The sequence below is a fragment of the Ricinus communis genome, chromosome 8 (genome assembly GCF_019578655.1).
Source record: "Ricinus communis isolate WT05 ecotype wild-type chromosome 8, ASM1957865v1, whole genome shotgun sequence".
In the NCBI taxonomy this organism is placed as follows: Eukaryota; Viridiplantae; Streptophyta; class Magnoliopsida; order Malpighiales; family Euphorbiaceae; genus Ricinus; species Ricinus communis.
Genome location: NC_063263.1, coordinates 6503196 through 6525201, shown reverse-complemented (window position 1 = coordinate 6525201; position 22006 = coordinate 6503196). Strand labels below are relative to the sequence as shown.

General features: G+C 25.0%; 2 protein-coding genes across 3 annotated transcripts; both read right to left on the bottom strand.

Moving 5' to 3' along the window:
* Window positions 1–9514: 9514 nt before the first annotated feature.
* On the bottom strand, window positions 9515–11671 carry LOC8280851 (GDSL esterase/lipase 1). 2 transcript variants are annotated; one of them, XM_048378492.1, is made up of 5 exons: window positions 11266–11671; window positions 11036–11157; window positions 10390–10614; window positions 10033–10288; window positions 9515–9957 (listed from the first exon to the last, which is right to left on the bottom strand). In XM_048378492.1, the coding sequence occupies exons 1-5, from the start codon at window positions 11543–11545 to the stop codon at window positions 9704–9706; spliced, it is 1137 nt and encodes a 378-aa protein (XP_048234449.1). In that variant the 5' UTR covers window positions 11546–11671; the 3' UTR covers window positions 9515–9703. The 2 variants fall into 2 exon arrangements, with proteins under 2 accessions (XP_048234449.1, XP_002534584.2); XM_002534538.4 differs by having other exon boundaries at window positions 9515–9939; window positions 11266–11661.
* A 379-nt stretch (window positions 11672–12050) lies between these two features.
* Window positions 12051–14053, bottom strand: LOC8280850 (GDSL esterase/lipase 1). The gene is made up of 5 exons (XM_002534539.4): window positions 13717–14053; window positions 13477–13592; window positions 13125–13349; window positions 12532–12787; window positions 12051–12442 (listed from the first exon to the last, which is right to left on the bottom strand). Exons 1-5 carry the CDS (start codon window positions 13988–13990, stop codon window positions 12216–12218), a joined length of 1098 nt encoding a protein of 365 aa, XP_002534585.2. The 5' UTR covers window positions 13991–14053; the 3' UTR covers window positions 12051–12215.
* Window positions 14054–22006: the final 7953 nt, after the last annotated feature.

Sequence of the window (22006 nt, the reverse complement as noted above, 5' to 3'; positions counted from 1 at the left end):
TCTCTATATATATATATATATATATATATATATATATATATATATATATATATATATATATATATATAAATATATATATTATTATTTATTAATAATTAAAATTTTAAATAATTTAATTACAATTTAGTATGTGAAAATAAAATTATCTTTTGCCTCGTGCAAAACATGGGTATTTGCTCCTATTCATAGTGAAATAATATTTGTATTGTATATTTTATATTAAGTCAAATAAGATATTGGATGAAGTAATACTTTTATTATATTTTTTGTATTAAGTCAATTGAAATATTTAGTTGAATAGATTAATTAAAAGTCTAATGACTCTTCTTAGAGATTATAAAATAGCTATTTAAGATGATATGGTTCCAAACATTATTTTCGTCAATTAGCTTCACTCGAATTTTTAAAGAAATAAATATAGAAATTATTTTTTCATACGGAATCAATTGCTTATAACTTATATTTTGGAAACTTAGTTATCAAAAAAGAAAAATATGCATTTGATAGTTCTATTTTATTTTTAAATTTTATTTTAGACTATTTGTTACAATCTAAATATAAAAATTATCCAATCAAGAATTAAAGTATTCATATTATATTAATATTGGTTATCTAATTTTCTAATTTTGTATTTCATTTTCATTATTTACTCTGTATAAATTAGTAAAATGATAGATTAATTAATATGTTTCTTAACTAATTAAGTGTTGCATAACTCAAAACTTTAATTAATATAATTATTATTAACTAATTAAAATTTATTTTAATTAATATAATAATCATTACAAGGATAAGATTAATAATTAGCAAAAGACATTTAAATATTTATATATGTAGCAATGTTTTTTTTTTATGTTTTATTATTTTGAAAGTAAATGCTATTTCAACATTATAAAATTTTAGGATTGTAATTTTTTCTTCATATAAATAATTTACTATTTAAAGAAAAAGTTATAACCCTAGCACTTTAAAATATAGGAATAAATTCACTATTTTTAAATCAGTATGACAATAAAACTAATTAATTATGTGTTTTAATTAATTAAGTATAATTAAATATTTCAATTTTCATTTATTCTCATAATATAACATATATTTCGATTAATAATTAATAATTAATTAATTGAATTAATAAACTAATTAGTTAATAAAAAGAGACCAAGTTCTTTTACTTGTGTTTTTTTTTTCTCTTTTGTTTGGTATGCAAGTTTTTAGTTTCATATTTATATAATCACTATTTTTATTCGTTATAAATGATTCATTTCTTATTCACGTTTTTTAACGAGTGTGATTGATAATTTTATAATTAATTGAATTTTTTATCAAACTATATATGACTAATAAATTAATTATTATTTCTTTTAATGAATAAAATTACTAATGTATTACCTACATATATTATTTTATTATATGATTAATAGAATTATTACCTGATAAAAGTACTTACACTGAAATTTAATTATTTCTTTTTATTTTTAAATTATAAATAAATTCTTAGTTATTCTATTTTTTATTTTAGTTTTCAGTTTTTGATAAAAAAATAAATAAATTTATAAACGTACTAAATATTTTTTTTTAAGTAGATATTTTGCAACTAAACGTATTCTCAAATTTAATTTGATAACTTGAAGTTGTGCTATTAATACATACATACTGAGTTGCATTTTCTGTTTTCAAAATATACTACAGTGATAATCATATTTGAACGTCATTATATATTATAATGTCAGGTCATTTATAATATACATAAATTAATTTTTATAAATTATTTATAAGATAAATCATATGTGATATAAGTTTAATAAATACGTATTTTGTTCAATAAAAATATCACAAAAATTTATTATAAAATATTTATTCTTATTTAAAAATTATAATTTAATTATATAATCATCTAATATCTTAATATTTTTACTATAAATTTTAATAAATATTACTTATTATTTATTTTAATAATATAATTATTAAGCTGCCCATATAGCGCGGGCATTTATCAAGTTAAATAGTAATACATTCTCATCCTCAAGCTTATTTATCGGTTCTACAAAGTGTGTTTAATTTGAGGAGATTAGAGAAGTATTTACTTTGGTCACAAGTGGATTTGCAGATTTTGAAAAAGTGGAGGAAGATTAATTCTGAAGTAATTTGTATTGATTTTTGAAGAGATTAAAGAAGGCTCAAGAAGATAGAACGGAATGCGACAAATTTTTTATTAGATTTTTCTGTTTAAGAAAAAAATTATTTATGTATGTTATTGTTTAAAATGTTTACCCCAATATAAATATTTATATACCTGTTAACTAAGAAACTGACATAAAATTAAAAATTAGTAATCAGAATCAAAACTAAAAATCATAAATTGAAAAAAGCTAAAATCATTATATAAATCAATCGTGTTTTTGGTACTATTTTGAAATTTAGATTTGATTTTGAGTTAGACCGTTTCTTCTATCACTCTTGGACTCTAGTGTAAATGGCATTGTCCATGGAATTTACTAGTTTGCTTTCCTCTAAGTCAATTTTTCTTTGTCGGACTATATATAATTAAATAAAAGATTATTTTTAATTATATGATATATGTTTTTTAATTATATATTAAATTAGTAGATAATTGATATATATTTATTAATTTTAATGATAAAATATATATTAATTATTTAATATTAAATACAAAATATTGATATATATATATATATATATATATATATATATATATATATATATTATTAAAATTTATAAATTAGATTGAGATAAATTATTTTTTTTGATTGAAGAGGAGATGGGGTAAGTATAATATGGTGCGGCAAATGCCATGTGACTTTGAATGAAAATGATTTAAAGTTGATTTGCATTAAATGGAACATGCAAACAACACATGCCCATCATATATGAAAACAGAAATAAAGGGGCAAATATAAATAAATAAAAATGAAAGATGTAGAGATTAAGCAACAATAATTTAATTTGCTAAAACAAATTTTGATGTGAGTTATTAGATGAGATTGAATCAATTGATACATGAGATGTGATAGGAAAAGAAAATGACACACATCCACCCACCACCACACTTTTAAGACGACTGACCTTTTGAGGTGGCCGATCTCTATGTTAATTAACCCCACCTTAAACATGTGGTTACCTTTTACTTATAAAATAAGATACTTCTATCAGAATCATCATTGCCTCAATCATTTCAGATTTTATATTTTATTCGAAAATCATTTCTCAACTCTTGCATCTTCCATTTACTAATTTAACCCAATTACCACCCGTAAAACACAAAGAAAATAGTACTATTTTATTTTGAAGTTTACAATTTTGCATTGGCTCAACTAATTAAGATGATCAATTTTTTTTTAAAAAATATTAAAATAATAAAGCATTCGAAATATACTAAGATAAACTAATTAATAATTATTAAACTTATTCACCGCATAAATTAATTGAGATACTTGATAAATATAGAAAGTATTTATTAGATTATTGTTTTGAAGAAAGAAAATAATTATTAGCTAAAGAAAGAAAGTGGAGTTATGGACTTCTAACAAAACTAATAAGTGAAGCCAATATTATGTTTCTCTTGCCACCTCAAATGATTAGATTTGGAGAAGAACACAGAAAAAATAAAATGGAAGGACGCATTTTCCTGTTTTCGCCGTTTTCTTTTAATTATTTTCTTTTTATAGAAGAGGCTAAATAGATATCTGAAGTACCACCAATGTATATGAGACTTTCAACGTGGCGAGATATGAGGGGTTTAGCTGGAGCAAGCTGGCAAGATGACGTGGCCATATGTGGACGTTTCAATTCCAAAACCACGTGAAATGTAAACATTGGCCTTTAGCCGACAGCGACGCCACGTGTCGTGTCTCTAATAGGTTAAAGAGAACAAATGGATCACATGTGAGGATTCTAGAGGTCCCTGTGGGTCCCATTTTTACTGTACTCGCTTCTGTAGAGAGGCGGCGCTTATACTCGCTACAGTTACCTGCCGTCTGGCGTGGCCAATCACATAAAACAAAAGTTAAAGCAATTTCAACTGTTACATTTTCCCATTTTTCTTCTTTCTTTTACCCTTTTGCTGTGTTATCAAAATAATAATAATAACAATATAAAATTAACTTTAATTAACTTGGAAAGTCATTATCTAAGTAATAATATAATTTTAGATTTATTACAAACTTATAATTAATAATTACGACATAGATTTTTTTAAATTTTATTTTTTAAAATTATAATAAATCTTCTATTAGTTTTTTCACAATAATGTGCGTAGTTAAATTTACCAACATATAATAAAAAAATAAATATAATGTAATAATATTAAAAAATTACTTGATAACTACAGTGTAAGATATTAGTAATATAAATGAGATATCTCTAAGCCCCACCAAAATTCTTTTAATAAAATTCGTCAAAATTAATTGTCAATGTCTGATGACCTTATTATTATTATTAATATACTTCCTGGAAATTTGCAGAGGATGACACTTGTCTATGTAAATTGGGAAGGTTGGTTCAACAACAGTACAGTGTGACTTTGTCCCTAGCGAGAGGAGAAGGCAATAATTGAGAACGTGGAATGCATCACAAAGGCGATGGAGAAATTGTCAAACAAAGCTTTCTAATGTTCTAATCATCTTATGTTGGGTAACTTCTTTAATTCTCCTTGGATTCTTCCATCCAACACTTTTTTGCCCTTCCATCTAAACTAATATTTCATTCAAAACAAGTATTTTTAATTATATATTTTGATATTTTTCTTTCCCCAATTTAAAATCTCGTAAAACGCTTTTAGTTTTTATCGTATTTACAACAAGTGTAAGAGATTATTATTGTAATTATATAATCTGCGGTCTATTCTAATATTAATAATAAATAAAAAAATTCATCTTAATTATTATAAAAAAGGATAAATTCCATGTTGTCTTTCCTAGTTGCTTGAATTCCAAGCCTTTTCCAAATCATATGTATAGTTATATACCAACAAAATTAGTCTTTCATGTGCTATGTGCATAGAATTTTGCATCACTTGAAAAGAAAAAAAAGAAAAAGAAAAAGCCCTTATCAAAGGGATCAATAATTGCTCCAAATTACTTAGTGTTCATCTTGTCATCTACACCCTTTTCATTTCTTTCTTATCTACTTTCAACTACTTGTGGTTTACAACTTTTACATAATCTTCCCAAGCGAAAAATAAAATACTCTTATATAATTTGGACTTTATTTCATTTTTTTTTTAACACGCTACTATCATTGTCTATTTGTTGCTTTCACTCTTTTCATTTCATGGTTTGTTACCAAAAATATTATATTAAACTAACAAGAACAACCATTTAACTTATCCAAATTATAGAACTGCTGAGGAGGAAGAGAAGTGACCCAAAAGGGAAAGAGAGATAAATTAAAGGTGAAAACCGCAACAAATAATCATTTACCCTATTTCACTCTCATTTAATTGTCATTACTACTTTAATTTCTTGATACTAGTTTTATGACTATAATAACCATATGCTTAATTATTAATTTATTAATCACCATTATATACATATATTATGAGATTATTAATGAATTTGTATAATAAATGAGTTACATTATGTTTGTAAAAGATAATATACATGAACGCGTTGAATTTTAGAGTCCTGTAATTTATTGTGACTTTCAAGATCTTGACGCATTTATTCAAAAAATAATTGTAAAATTTGAGTTAAATGTATATAAAATATGTTAAAATTACATACAAAAATATTTGTATATAAATTTCTCAAGAATAAAATTTTTAAATAAATTAATTTAAATTTTATAATCTTATACATATATATGTATGTGTTTATGGATGAATTTTAAAATACTGTAGTTTAGAGTCACTTTCAATACCTTTATATATTTATTCTAAAAAAAATTATAAAACTTTGATCAAATTTATATGAAATATGTTAACATGTAATTTTTACATAAAATCAAATAGCAAAATAATTTTATATTATTTTTTAAGAATAAAATCTTTTGTGTAAATTAATTTAAATTTTATAGTTCTCATTCAATGAACACACAAAATACACATCCTAGAATTATCTATTTATATATGTGTATTTATGTATATTACTTTTTACAAACACCACGTAACTCATTTATTATATAAATATATTAACAATTTCATAAAATAACAGAATTCATCATATACATATTCTAACTTCTGTAAATTAATAGTTTCAAGACTATAAAAATTATTAATTAAGTTAAATATTAACTAATAAAAAATAAATTATTAATTCATAAAAATATGACATTCCAGGTAAGAAATGTTGTAGTTTCTAATTGGATCATAATTCTAATTCTAGAAAATAACATCTAAAATTATATTTTTAATATTATATTTAATAATAAATTAATTTTTTAATTATATAATAAATTCTTAATCTTAATAATATCAATTATATTAATAGTATTAATTCATATCATATTTTAATTAATTAATAAATATTTTTATATTATTAAACTAATAAAATTTTAAGAAAATTAAAAAAAATATTTAAAAATAGTTAGTTTGTTATTATTTTTAAAATATTATCAATTAATATTAAATATTAAAAAGTTTATTAAATTATATCTATCAACTTGATTTTATAATCAAAATAATAATAATGGCCGTGCAACGCATGAGTAAACGACTAGTGGGTGCTTAATTTTTGATACATAAGATTTTTATTTTGATATGTATACTTATTTTTGATGCATGTGATTCAAACTGATGTATAATTTTATAATTTTTTTTATTAATTTATTAAATAATAAGTTACATTCCTAAATAAATACTGAACTAGTAAATTAATTATATTTTAATATTATATTAACTAATAAATATTTTCATAATAAGATAACGACACTAATTTTTATCCTAAGAAATAACATATTAATTATATTTTAAATTATATTAACTAATAAATTAGTTTTCTAATTGGATAATAACTCTAATTCTAGAAAATAACATCTTAAATTTTATTTTTAATATTATATTTAATAATAAATTAATATTTTTAATTATATCATAAATTTTTAATCATAAAAAATAGTAATATTAATTATATTGATATTATTAATTCATATAATATTAAGATTAATTAATAAATATTTAAAAAATAACTTTTATATTATTACACTAATAAAATTTTAAAATTTTAAGAAAATTAAGGACATCTAAAAATAGTTAATTTACTATTATTTTTAAAATATTATCAATTAATATTAAATATTAGATTATATATGTCAACTCAATTTTATTATCAAAATAATAATAACGATTGTGCAACGCACGAATAAATAATTAATGTGTGCTTAATTTTTAACATGCGTACTTATTCTTGATGCATAATATTCAAGCTGCTATATAATTTTATAATTTTTCTATTAATTTATTGATAAATAAGTTACATTCTTAATTAAATATTGAAATAGCATATTAACGATTCTTTAATATTATATTAACTAATAAATAGTTTTATAATCAAATAAAAATACTAATTCTCATCCTAAAAAATAGTACATTAATTATATTTTAATATTATATTAACTCACAAATTGATTTTCTAATTGGATAATAACTCTAATTTTAAAAATAATATTTTAAATAATATGTTAAATATTATATTTAATATTAAATTAATATTTTTGAATTATATTATAAATTTTTAATTTTATAAAATAATAATTTAATTATATTAATAGTATCAATTTATATAATACTAAAATTAATTAATAAATATTTTAAAAATAAATATTATATTATTACATTAATTAAATTTAAAAATTTAAAAAAATTTAAAGACATTTGAAATGGTTAATTTACTATTATTTTTAAAATACTATTAATTAATATTAAATATTAAAAAATCTATTAAATTATATTTATTAATTTAATTTTATAATTAAAATAATAATAGCATTTATACAAAGCAATAATTTTTATTAAAAAGTGAAAGTTTTTGAATTCCAGCAAGGGACCAGTGCAGGGTGACAGAGGGTCAATCTCATCCCTACTCTATTTCTACATCCTAGGTAGGGATGGATTTATTAGTGACATCAAAAAATTATTAATTTACTAAAACTTTTTTATAATATATTATTTTATAAATTTAATGAAAGCATAATGTCTTGAGTCAAAAAAATTAATTAAAATATTATTTAGAAGGGATTGGTATTAATTTGTTGAGGTTGTATTTTATATATATGTGTATATTTATATTTTAATAAAAATAATTTATATTTTGACATGTATTTATTTTTGATTTATGAGATTCATATTTATATATAATTTTATAATTTTTTATATTAATTTATTAATTATTAAATTATATTACTAATTAAACAGTGATTATAATAATAAAAAATATCATATTAATTAGGAATAACTATAAAAAAGTATTATGTAGTTTTAACTTTTAGTATGTGATTTTATGTTTAGACAAAAATATGTATATGGTTAAAAATCATGATAAAAATATGTATTTTATCGTTAAAAAGTATCTATTTGCAAGAATTTAATTATCTTCACTCTAATAAACCATTATTATTCTTTTTTTTTATGTTTAATAATATAAATTTACAGTTTAATAATTTAATATATTATTATTTGATTGTTAAATCAATTATATTGAATCAATGACTTCTTAAAGTACGATTCAACGAGGAGATGCTATTAGTATTTCAACTAGTTTTAATTTACATGTCGTGGCTTTGGAGCTTTGTTTAAAAATGCAAAAGTAAGATGGGTCAGTAAATCTAAGTAATCTCATCGAGTAAGTCAACTATACCAAGATTTTGAATCACATCTAAAACACAATATCACTCCATTTGCCAAATGGGTCTTTCATAGAGAAAACTCCAAGCCGAACTCTAGTTTAACGAGTGTAACCTAAACTCTAATTTCACTTAATTAAGGTGTGTTTAAGATTCCTATTAGTTGCTAAAAATATAATTAAGTTTTAAAAAAATCTCAATTTAATATTATTTTCTTAATTCTATATAAATATCTTTTCTCAACTTGCTTTTAGAAAGATTAACAATTTATCTGATTTTTGCAAAAGCAATTTATTAGTAACACATAAAAACTAGGCTTGAAAAGGATATTTTTTTCAACCTCAATACTAATCAACCTTGCTAATGGTGATTGCTAGAGCCGTTCATTACTAATACTAGGGACTTAATGGATTATATTTTGTTAAGGGAGTAGTTTAACTATATAAAACTTGTTTAATGAAAATACTGAATTAAAATGATGAGTAAATAACAATCCGAAATCCCCCTATTAAATAATGCAATTCAAGGCTAATGATAATGCCTCTTTTCTCATATAAGTTTTTTTTTGTTGTTGTTAATTATTGCTTAGTTTAAATGCATTTCCCTTTTTCTACATCAAGCCTATAAATAGAGTCATCTAAAATGCAGATTTCATCCATTATGGTATATACAATTCACCCTTTTTAGATCTAAAAATGGCACTCCCATTTTGCTAAGATAAAAATAATATTTTCCCACCCATTTCTATTTAGTCCATTGGAAACTGTTCATGCCAAAGAACCAATTTCCATCATCCACTTGGGGAAGTGTTTAGTTCCACTACATTGCCATCAGAATCTAAATCTGATAAGCAAACTGCAGATTTTCGAGGAACAACAGGAATAAAAAGATGTGTCTCTAACTAAATCTATGAAAGCCCAAAGAGCTGTTCCATATTATAAGGCCCTGTGATACTTGGTGCTCCACTCCAGAGTAGCTCAGCTAACTGTCTGTTGGCCATTTCAGTTGTATGAGCACCATCAAACCACACATACTCACTTGGTTTACTGCACAACTCATATGTTTCGTTCCCATCCCTTCTTCCACATCCAGTTCCTCTAAATGTCCCACTACCACAGCAGGCAACCTTCCCCTCCTTAAATCCTGTATAAATGAGACAACCTTTAAAGTGAATGGAAGCAATTCTAAGACACATTTGTATGGACATTTGTGATTGAGAAATTTATCATAACGTACCATATTTTGAGGGATCATTGACTCTATCGCCAAGTGAATTGTAGTAATCAAAGATTGCATATTTGAAGCCTGGCAATTGGCTTTCTAAGTTCTTCAGACTAATGGCTAGATAATCATTGTGTAACCTTGCTAATGCTGATGGTTCTTCCGCGCAGCCGCTGCCAACCTCTGGATGCATTGATTTCATTACTGGTACAGAACCCAAAGGCCCTGCATTTTGAAATGCGATTTTTCTTGCTCCTAAGTTATATACTTCCTGCGAAGCAGAAGAACATTAAAAAGCACAGAGTAACCAACTAAATTACTCATCTCCATGGAAAAGATTTGACATGTTGTTATATTATAAGATGTTCTTACTTTGAGTACTACTGTCAAGTTTCCAGTCACCATTTCTACATATGCTCTTTGATCAGATTCATTGGCATCAGGGTTTGAGGAATAAAAACTGAAGTAGTCGTTGCCTCCAATACTAAACAAGTAAACAGCTCTTCTCAGGGTCTTCTCTGCTTCTGCATCACCTAGTTGCTGCCTTAGTGACATCTTCAAGTTCTTGAAATACTCTAGCTGCATTCTTATATGTATCTGGTAAAGGGGCAATCAAAAAGATTAGAAACTGTGATCCACTTTTCCCTGTTGACAAGTTTAGTTTCCTTATATCCCAAGAACCGTAAAGTGCAGCATGAATTCTCCTCTCCTTTCAAAAGGCCAATTTAATTTTGAACAAGCAAGAGGACCATGTAAAATAAACAATAATGGGTGTCCCTTGAACTTAACTCTTTGGTGAATTATTATTTGGTAGTTTCAATCAGTTATACGACCTATAAAATTTCATGTCGTCTTGCAAATTGCAATGATCCAAAGAAAAAAAAGCGGCATGAAGTTCATATGATTGGATGAAATCAGAACTGAAGCAGAATGCTGGATTTGAAACAATACACAAATTGACAACTATAAATTAATCATACAACAGGGTTTCACCACAAAAAGTTAGATCTACACATACTGTTCCAGGATGAGTTCCAGCAAGAACACCGGCTCCAGCAGAAGCAAAGTTAGCTCCATCAGTTAACCGATGATCACCAGATTCCAAATAAGGTGGAAGTATAGGCAACTTGGCAAACTGGGCTGCAAACAAAGTCAATGATAAAAATCATTTCTTGCACCACTTAAATCACATCACAAGAAGGAAAAAAAAAAAAGAAACATTATTGACTAACAAAATAACTAACACACCGATGAAATCGGGGACTATTCGACCATCGGAAAGTCTCCCAGTAGGGCGGTTAAAGAAGGTCTGACCATAAGGCCAAGACGTAGCTGAAGTTCCTTCATCAGTAGTACCATTGAGGTACTGGTTGTTTCCTGGATCAAAAAGGGAGTCACCGAATACAAACAAGGCCTTATGGTTTGCTGCCTCTAGCTTGGATTGATCATAGTAGTTGCAGCTGCTGGGATTCTTGAAGCTAGCACAGAAGCTAATTACGCAGAGTACGAAGCTTACTACCGTTGCCATGAACTAACTAACAGTCTTAGCTGCTTCTAGCTTCCAGTTTGGCAGTAAAGACTTTTTTCCTTCTTGTGTTTCTTATTGAACAGCGCAATGTTTTCCGTGTGGTAGTACTATTAAAAAGAAAATAGTAATTCTCTGTGATTCCTCGGTGGTCCAAAATACGTTTGGCCCATGTGCACAATTTACGAGCTTATAAATGTCCCTTGCGGAAAGGGTTTCGGAAATTGCTGAGGTAATAATAATAATAATGTTATTATTAGGCTTTTGATAATATGGATCAATTCATTTTACTAAAAATTGAGTAACATAACTTATTTATATCATATTACTTTATATAATATATTATTTAATTTCTTAATTAAAATTAAAAATTGGCTAAAACTGCCCCGATAATTTTATAATTCATTCCATTTTTACTAAAATTAGAAGATTTAAATCGCCAAAATCATATAAGTCTAGATTTCTTTTGACTATTATTATTGTTGATATATATAACTCGAACTAACAATTATAAACGATACTGGTAAACCAGCAAAGTTTTATTCAAGTCTGATGAATCAACATCAGGGACTGAAATGACAAACTAAACATAACTGATACAACAACAACAACAGTTGCCAATGGCAATGCACTAGAACACAAGATGAGACAGAAAAAAAAAAAAAAAAAAAAACTAAGGCAGTTCAAACAATTGCTTCACAGTACAAGGTCCAGTGACATTTGGTGGTCCGTTCCACGTCAGTTGAGCAAGCTGTATATTCGTCCTTTGAGTATGATGGCCACCATCGAACAAGACAAATTCATTAGGATTGCTGCATAAATTGAAGTCGTCCCCCCTTCCACAGCCTCTGCCATTGTACAGCCCACTTCCACAACATGCAACTTGTCCTACTGTGAAGCCTGCATGTATTTGTCAAAATTATTATTATGAATACTTGCCGAGGGAAGAAACCTAAGTTGGCATAATCTTGCAATTAATATAACGTTACCATATTCTGTTGGATTCTTCATTCTATCGTAAAGTGCATGGTAGTAATCAAAGATTCCATATTTGAATCCAGGTAACTGTTCTTGCAACGTCTTCAAGGCGTTAGATAGAGCTTCGTTGTGCATTTTTGCATGTGTTAAGAATGTTTCGATGCAGCTAACATTCATCTCAGGGAACAAAAATTTAATTGTTGGGTAGCAGCCTAAGGGTCCAACATTCTGGACTGCAAGTTTTCTCATTCCAAGTCCATATAACTCCTGCAGACAAATGACTTTGGGTTATGTAAATTTTTTACGCGCCTTACTCAGATAACAAAAATTATCCATATTTTTTAAAATTAAATTTACAGTCTTTTTAATTTTTACCAAGTTAAAATATTAAAATTATAGTTTTTTTAAATTATAATTTTAGTTATTTTTGGATAAAACAACTGAAAAATAACTAGACTGTAAAAAAAAAAAGAGTTAAAACATAGTACTTTAAAAAAAAAAGTTTACACTGCAAAAATGATTAATTTCAGAATATTTCTGAAAAATTCCCATTTAATTAAGCATCTCTCGCTTTGGATTATGTAAATTTTTATGGGCATTTTACCTTCAATCCATGTGTTAAGTTGCCAAGTACCATATGCACGTAATCTCTTCTTTCAGCTGTGGTAGCATGGGGGTGCCTTGTGTTAAAGCTAAAGTAATCATTACCACCAAGGCTAAACAAGTAAACAGATCTCATCAAGACCTTCTTAGCTTCTGCCTCGCCTACTTTGTGCGCCAATGAATTCACGAACTTCTTGAAATTGCTTAATTGTGCATTAAGATTCATCTGTAAGGCAAAAGAACAGTTGATCATACAGTTTGCACTACTTAGACAAATACGACTCCATTTGCTTTATAAAAAAGGGGGAAAGAGTCAACCAAAAACACCAGAATCGATATAATCCAAAACTTACAAATCCATTGTCAACATCAAGAACTCCTGCTCCAGCTGAAGCAAAATTGGCCCCATAAGTGAAGTTAGCTCCTGGTTTCAAGTAGGGTGGGAGGATATTGATTCCTGCATACTGTGCTGCAATCAAGAAACCATTCCATTACTTCAAGAAACCATTCTCATATTGTGAGAATAAATGGAAGCTTAAATAACAAAATAAACAAAGTACACACGTTTACTCATCAAAGTGTGCAAATCTCACCAATAAAATCAGGGACCAGAAGGCCATCAGATAATCTTCCAGTGGAGCGGTTGTGATTATTCATGCCATAAGGCCAAAAAGTTCCAGGGGCTGGATTGTCGATATGGGGCAGGTACTGATTGTTGCCTGCATCAAAAAGTGAGTCACCAAGAACGAACATATGCACGTGTTCAGCACTCTCTTGCTTTAACTTCTCATCATGGCAGCCAATTGGGTTGATAATGGCTGCACATAAGAGTGTCAAGAAGAGGTAAGTGATAGGACTAATTGCCATAAGCCTTATCTTTTACTTTGCCCTAAGTTTGTTTTTTTGCTTTTGCTTTGTGTTGTTCGATCAGTTTCACTGGCTATTTATAACCAGAAATCTCTGCTTGCTTTCTTTATGATACTGTGAATTTGTCCATGCATTACTGTCCCTCCATATAATTTACACGTTTTTGAAGATAACTGCCATGTGTTTAAAATGGGGTCGAGCCAAACCAAATCGATTGGAAAAAACTGGACCGAACCCATTGACTAGAAACATAGGACACTACTAGCGTTATTGACAGATGAAATAAACGAAAAAATCCAAACATAGACATCTAGAAAATTTGTAAGGAGGGAAAGCTATCGCCAGTGGTGCAATGGTGCTGCATGACCACCAAACTTCAGTAATTAAAGGCTCTATATCTTTAATAATGTTACTGGTCTTTCTAATAAGAACGAAGTTCTTTCACTTATTATTTAATGACAATGTTTTGCTTTCGAAATAACAAGGACAAGATGAATACTCTCTAATAAAAACTAGGGTTGGGGTTTAAAAACAAACGGGTAATTTTTAATTTTTTTCCTTCTGGAAAGCACGTTGAATAAAATCACACGGATAATAAAATATTATTTTAAAAACTTTAATATAATTGAACTTATAAGAATTAAATTGAAGATATTATTATATAAAAAAAAGACTTTTATTAATTTATTTATATTCTTTTTTATTCAAATTTGAAGATATTATTCTTGTAACGTGTGTCCTCCTCAGAAACTGTAGGAGATATAATATGGTGATTTGGCCTGTGCCTTGATGAAAGTTACACTTTGCAATTAAAAGAACAACAGAAAAAAGAAAAGAAAAGTAGGACCAATAGATCGAGTTGAATATAAAACGATAAAAATGAGGATGGTGGGTCCCTTTTGTTAGGTAAAAAAAAAATCAAACTAGTAATTAGAATTGTTAACTTCGGTACCCCATCTTTCTTGCAAGGTCAGTACAGTGGTGTTTCTTTATATTGCCCGCCCACGTTTTATTTAAATCATGGAGATTTCTAACATCAAAATCAAAAAATATTTGATTTGACTATGCAGATTTAATTTAGAGTAATTGACTAAGTTTTGATTTACTTTATTTTATTAGCTATTCACATGTATAGCTGTAATCCTCTCCCATAAAATAATTTAGCTTACTTTGTGTAAAATATTGAGGAAAAAGAATAGTTGAAGTAATTATATATTCTTTGATGTTTGTCATATTTCACTAATTGAGTTGATTCTCATTTTAAAAAATTCTACTAAATCTCTTTCTTTATTTTATAATAATAAATTAATAAGTCCTTTTATTAATTTTTTTTGTTATGTTTCGCACTAAATTGGATTAAACACTAAATTAAACACAAAAAAGAACGGTCTAACTAAATAAAAATACAAATCTTATCTCTCGCTCTTTAAAAAAAAAAAATTACTTCAGTCTCTTTCACTCTTTCACTTCTCCATGATCTCGTTTCTCTCTTTTTTTTTTTCTCATTTTTTGAAGGAAAAAATTATTGCCACATAAGTCAAATTATTTCATTCATGATAGTTATTTTTGTATTTAGTGGATAGGAGCATATTCTGAATTGGAATCATATGAAGAATATTGCTTGATCACTTCTGACACATATTAATGAGTTATAAATAATAAAGTATGTGTCAATCATTAATGTCAAAGTATAAAATATAAATATATGTATTACTTACTTATTCATTATGATGTATACATCTAGTGTATTTAAGAATTTAGTGTACAACCTTGATATGCTAATAGTAGTTGATGACTTCTTCGTCTTCTACATATTAACAACTATGACACAAAATTGATCTCTTTTTTTTTTCCCGTCCTCTTCTTCCAATTATCAGAACCAAATCTTAATGTTCTTCAACTTTAAATTATCACTCTCAACTGTTCTTCTTCTCCTCTCATTTTTCAACCACTTTCTATCATCAATAAGAACAATATTCATTTCATGGCAAATAACTCAGTGAATGTAAGAATCAAGAATCAAGAATCAAGGTAATTTCATGCATAGTTTTATGGGTTCTCTAGGAATTTGACGAATTGAAACAGAGACTAATAACTACATCTTGTCTGAATATATAAAACTTTAAAACTAAAGGAAGGGAATGCAAATTGGACCAATTGACTCAGAACTCGTGAACTCAGACTTACCTTGACAATTTACTGCAGCTTTCTTTACATAGATGTGCTAAATACTTTACTAAGCAAGAAGTAAAGACTTTGCTACATTTAGTGAAAAGAAAAATGTGAAAATGAATCATCAAACAAATTGTTTGAGGATAAAAAGATTCAATCATTATCAAATTAGAGATATAGATAAAATATAATGATACACATAAATTGTGTGCCTGTATGAAGGTATTAGTGTTTAGAGAGTTGTTTAAGAATAAACTTTATCTTAAACAATTAATTAATGAGTAAATTAGTAATGATAGATTTGTCATTTTAGCCGAATTCGAGACTATATTAATAGAAACACTAACAAAAAGAGGTTTTAATATAACATGACAAACTAAAGGGGGAATTTAGTATTAATTTTAGAAATAAGGTACCAATTGGTATAATATGACAAACCTAAAGAGGGAAATAATAATTTTCTTTTTCTTTCATTTGTTTTTCATCTTCCTAAACATTGGCTAAGTTCCCCGGGCTATTATATCTAGACAACAGCCACATTAAATTTCACTAAAATCCAGCTAGCCAGCTCATTTCTGACTACTTTTTTTTTTTTTGGAACCATTACTAACAGGTACTTGTTACTATGAAAGCAATAAATTATAGAGTAAAAAGAATACAATCTGATTTTATTATTTTATAATTTTTAATATATATATTTTTTCAAATAGAGAGAAATATGTGGTTACAAATCATGATAAAAAAATATTTTACAGTTAAAAAACATTAATTTGTAAAAATTTAATTATTTTTATTTCGATTAGCGATCATTATCAGGTCGTTAGTGTTTGATAAATAAGGTTTATTAGAGTTTAATAATATAATTCAAAAAAATAAGAATGTTTGCTAAGAATAGAAGTTTTGAGTTCAGTTTTGTCTTACTTATAATTATATAATATAACGAGTGTTGTATAGCCTCCAAACATTCCACTTTAACTAAGAAAAAGCTAACTAATAGTCTTCCTCCAGGCTCTCAGTTTGGCAGGAAAAACTTTTCTTCTTTGCATTTCTTAACTTCTCACGTGGTAGTAGTAATTCAATATCGAAAAAGGCCAAAAGTAATAACTCCCTTTATCCTTTCAGTGGGGTATATTGCCAATAATTTGTCCAATGACACCGTCTATAATTCATAATTTTTTCTGGCTAATTATTACATCTCTCGTATTTTTTTATATTATATATTAATAATTTTTTAATATTTAAGACTGTTTTATTTTATAATTTCATAATAAAAGTCAATTTATCAAAATTTCATTATACAAAATTTGATTTTATATTATTTATTTTATAATTTACATAAATTATAACTTATAATTTATTTATTATATTAAAATTTCTTTAGCTTCTAATAAAATAACTATTATCTCTTTTATTAAAAGTCAAGACAGTTAAATAATTAAATGGATGAGAAACAATTTAACTTAATAATTAAATTTATTATTAAATTTTTAGTTTGTCTATAATTATTTTATTTTAGTAAAAATCAATTTTAGTGTTTATAAATAAATAATTAACTAATATATTTTTTCCTGCTCTAATTTTCAGTATAATTAAATCCTAGTAAAATTTAAATAGTTTCAAAGTACTTATATTTAATAAAACATAAAAATTCATATAATTTAACTTAAATTATTAAAATAAAATAAATATTATTTTTATTATTAATATTATTACAATAAAACTGTAATCTTGATAAAAAATTTAATAATTAAATTATATTTTTATTAATTTAATTCTTTAATTGTATTGACTTTTAAAATATAAGAAAATTTTAGTATAATAAATAAAATAATACGAGAAAACTTATACATTTCATAGAAAATCAACGGACAAATAGTATAAAAGAAATCTAGTTAATAATTATTTAATAGACATTCTGACATAATTTTTAGTATAAAATTATAAAATATAAAAATATATATATATAATTTTTAAATGTTAAAAAGTAAGTAATATGATATGAAATAATATAGGGGTATAAACTACATGCTCCATCTTTTTTTTTTCTTTCCTGTCTTTGGTCTTTCTCTTTCACCTATATAAAAATTCAATATAAAACATATCTTCTTCGTCTAATGACTGGAATAATAATCTAAATGGTCACTGAATTTTGTTCTTAATTTCCTTTTAGTCACAAAATTTTAATCTATTTTATTTCAATCATTTAATTTTAAATTTGGTTGCAATTTGTCAACTTGCCGATAGGAAATCAACATGTCATATTTTTCTTTTTTAATTATTCTTTTTTATTAGTTATTTTTGCCACGTGTCATTCTTTTATTTGCAAAGACACTAAATTGAAATAAAATTAAAGTTAAATGACTGCAACGAAACAAAAAAAAAATCTTGCGACTAAATAAAACCAAATGTAAAGTTCAATGACTATTTATTTCATTATTCCTCTAATGACTTAACTCTTAAGTTATAAGCTTCTCTCTAATAGCTAATTTTATTTATTTATTTATTTAAATAATATTATTCTTTGTCAAAATTATTAATAATAATTTATTTTAAGTTGATTTCGTACAAATAGCCTTTTACAATCATAGTAAATAATTATTATTTTAAAGTCATGCTTAAAAGCTAAATATTTATAATTATTGCATTTGAAATTAGAAATTCTTTTATTAGCCGTATTCAAAGTTTAATTCTTATTTTTAGATTTAACTTATTTTTAACAATATGAACAATTGAAGTAAATAAAATTAATTATAATATTTTTAATTAATATTTATCATTGAAGATAATCTTATTAAAATAATATATATATATAAATAAATTATAACATTAGTGGTTATTTAACATATTAACAATAATAACTAATAAAATTTTATCAAACTGTTAAATTTATCAGCTATCAACTATCAATTACCAGTTGCATTGATAAGCCGAAATAAATATGGCGTTTGCATTTTGGTCAATAATCTTTCAGACTTGAGAATTCATGCTCTTGTCGTGCTGGAGGCGGTGAATGTTATGGACAGCGACGACACTATTTGAAAGTAGTGGACCAATAAGATAAAATAATTATAATTTATTTTAAACAACCAATAAGATTTTAAAATTATTTTTTTTATCATCTTAAAAAATAAATTTAGTTAATTGTAATTACATGTTACCAATTACAATGAGATTTGCTAAAGTAATATAAGATAATTTTAAAAATTTATACATTCTTAAAATTTATAAAAAATTAGTATAATTGGTAAAAAATTATAATTTTTTTTATCATTTTTCATAATTCAGCAATAGTTTTGTGATTATTAAAAAATTTAGTATCTTTTTTTTGTAAATTTACTAATTTGTTTGTAAATTATTAAATTTCACAAAAGTAATCATTTCTTTCATAATATCATTCAGTTTTTCGTAACTAGTAACACTTATTAAAAATTAGTATAATTTATAAAAATATAAAGATTTTCATTTTTCGTAATTTAGCAATAAATTTCGCGATTCTGAGAAAATTTAAAATTTCTCATAAATTTTTCAATTTTCTACAAATCATTAAATGTCCCGGAAGTAATTAATATCATTCATTTTTCACAACTAATAACACTTATAAAAAGTTAGTATAATTTTTGAAAAAAATAAAAAAGATTGTCATTTTTCATAATTTAACAATCATTAAATTTTATGATTTTTTCGTAATATCTTTCATGACTTTGTAACTAGTAACATTTACAAGAAATTAGTATAATTTGTGAAAAATATGAAAAATATTATAACTTTTCATAATTTAATAATATATTTTGTAATTACAAAAAATTTATATTTTTTTTATAAATTATTAAATTTTAAAAAAATAATCATTTTTCCATATGTCATTCATTTTTATCGCATACAAGATTTTTTTCCGCGTACATGATAGAAGTTTGAATTGAGCAAATTTCAGATTTGATTTGCCAACAAAAAGTTAGGAAAAAGAAAGCAAATTTATCGAAAATTTAACAGAATTTTGAGGAAGAAAGTTTAGAATGAATATGAAAACTAGTTTAATATGCACACTTTGCGCAAAACTTAATCAAATACTTTATTGGTAAATTATATAAATTTTATTTATAAATTAATTTTATGTTCATATTTTATAGTTAAATTTATTATACCTTATAAATAATTATATTAGTCAATTTTTGTTTAAATTATTATAATTCTATTATAAACTACATAATTAATAGAATATATATGTTACATATTTCATATTGATACTAGTTTGTATATCAAATATATATAAAAGTAGACACTGTGGCAATAGAGTCGGCACGACAGGCATACTGGTAATTGTATGGTTAGAAAGAGAAATATCTGCAGGGATACAACAACTAATTGGACCTGAATATGCCGGTCCTTTAGGAATTCTTCAAGCTCTAGCGGATGGCACAAAACTACTTTTTAAAGAGAATCTTTTTCCCTCTAGGGGGGATACTCGTTTATTCAGTATCGGACCATCCATAGCAGTCATCCCATTCACAGTTTCGATTCTAGGTGGTTTCAACCAATTTTTTAGAAAATTAAAAAATTAATCAAAATGAATTATTTTATTTTACGAGTTGGAATTGGAACTGATAGTTCCGATTCTAAAGGGAAACCAATCTTGAATCGGTCTTATAGTTCTGAGCTGATTCCAACCCGTTTTGACTAATCCGATCCTAGTTACCTAATTTCTAAATTATTGACTTGAATATTAAAAACTAAAACAAATATTTTGAGAATCTATGAAATGTAAAAAAGAAATAAAAATTATATTTGAGCTCTAATCTTATTGATAATATAAAAATATGCATGAACAAATACAATTAATTAATTATTACTAATTAAATTTTAATAATAATAAAATAAAATAAAAATAAAAAATAAAATTGAAGTATAGAAGCATAAAGAAAAGATAAACAGTTTTATACGATTTAAGCAAAAATTTAAATGGCTTCAATATTTTCTTATTAAAATATTTTTTTTTCTTTTTTTCTTTATAGTGTTTGCAGGTAGAAATCATAAAATACTATAAAATTATAAAATATTTAGATTTTTTTCTACATTTAATAAATAAAAAATTATTAAGAAAAAAACTATAGATAAATGCAAATCTTAATTTTAAATGAGTAAAAGTAAAAAAAAAGAGAGTAATTGAACTATAAAAGAAAATAACATAAAAGTCATTAATAAATTCAAATTAGTAAATAAAGAAAAATAAAAAATAACATATTAAATGAATAATTAAGTTTAAAGTAAGATTTATAGTATAGCAAAAAAGAATACTATATATAAGTAAAATAGAGTAAATTTATAAATTATATAAGAATTGAAATTTAAAAAGTTGTTATACAATTATAGATTAAAAAAATATTATTTATAAAATAAGTCACAAATATCATATTTTACGAATCCTATCGTGGAAAACCATAGTTAAACTATTATCTTTATTTTAGCTTTAATATATATATATTGTAGATTATAAATAAACCGTAATTGTATTATATTTAGATAACTGAAGTCCGTATTTAAATACTGAAGTTTGTAATTGCAATAATATAGTAAAAATAAAATTGTAAAAAATTCAACAGATTATGGGCAACTTTGTTACGATATTTATTTTGTTGATTTGGGGTGCTTTGTATTATTTTGGGTTTAAGGACCCTTAATGCTAGCTCTTCTCTTAATGGATAAAGACAAAAAAAAAAAAAATCATCTAGGACAGGACTTCTTTTTTATTTTATTTTTTGTGTCCCTACAAACTCAGAAAAAATACTAGTACCTATTCATGAACCTGACTCTGCATGCATTAAAAACAGGACTGCTAAATCCAGCAAC

Bases quoted from the DNA above. Each gene is read 5' to 3' on its own strand.
- LOC8280851 (XM_048378492.1), bottom strand. From the start codon at position 11,545: ATGGCAACGGTAGTAAGCTTCGTACTCTGCGTAATTAGCTTCTGTGCT. The intron at 11,158-11,265 runs GTGTGTTAGTTA...CTTTGTTTGCAG, and splicing joins AATAGTCCCCGATTTCATCG to CCCAGTTTGCCAAGTTGCCT. The intron at 10,289-10,389 runs GTAAGAACATCT...TCTGCTTCGCAG, and splicing joins ACTTGACAGTAGTACTCAAA to GAAGTATATAACTTAGGAGC.
- LOC8280850 (XM_002534539.4), bottom strand. From the start codon at position 13,990: ATGGCAATTAGTCCTATCACTTACCTCTTCTTGACACTCTTATGTGCA. The intron at 13,593-13,716 runs GTGAGATTTGCA...TCTTGATTGCAG, and splicing joins TCTGGTCCCTGATTTTATTG to CACAGTATGCAGGAATCAAT. The intron at 12,443-12,531 runs GTAACGTTATAT...AAATACATGCAG, and splicing joins GAAGAATCCAACAGAATATG to GCTTCACAGTAGGACAAGTT.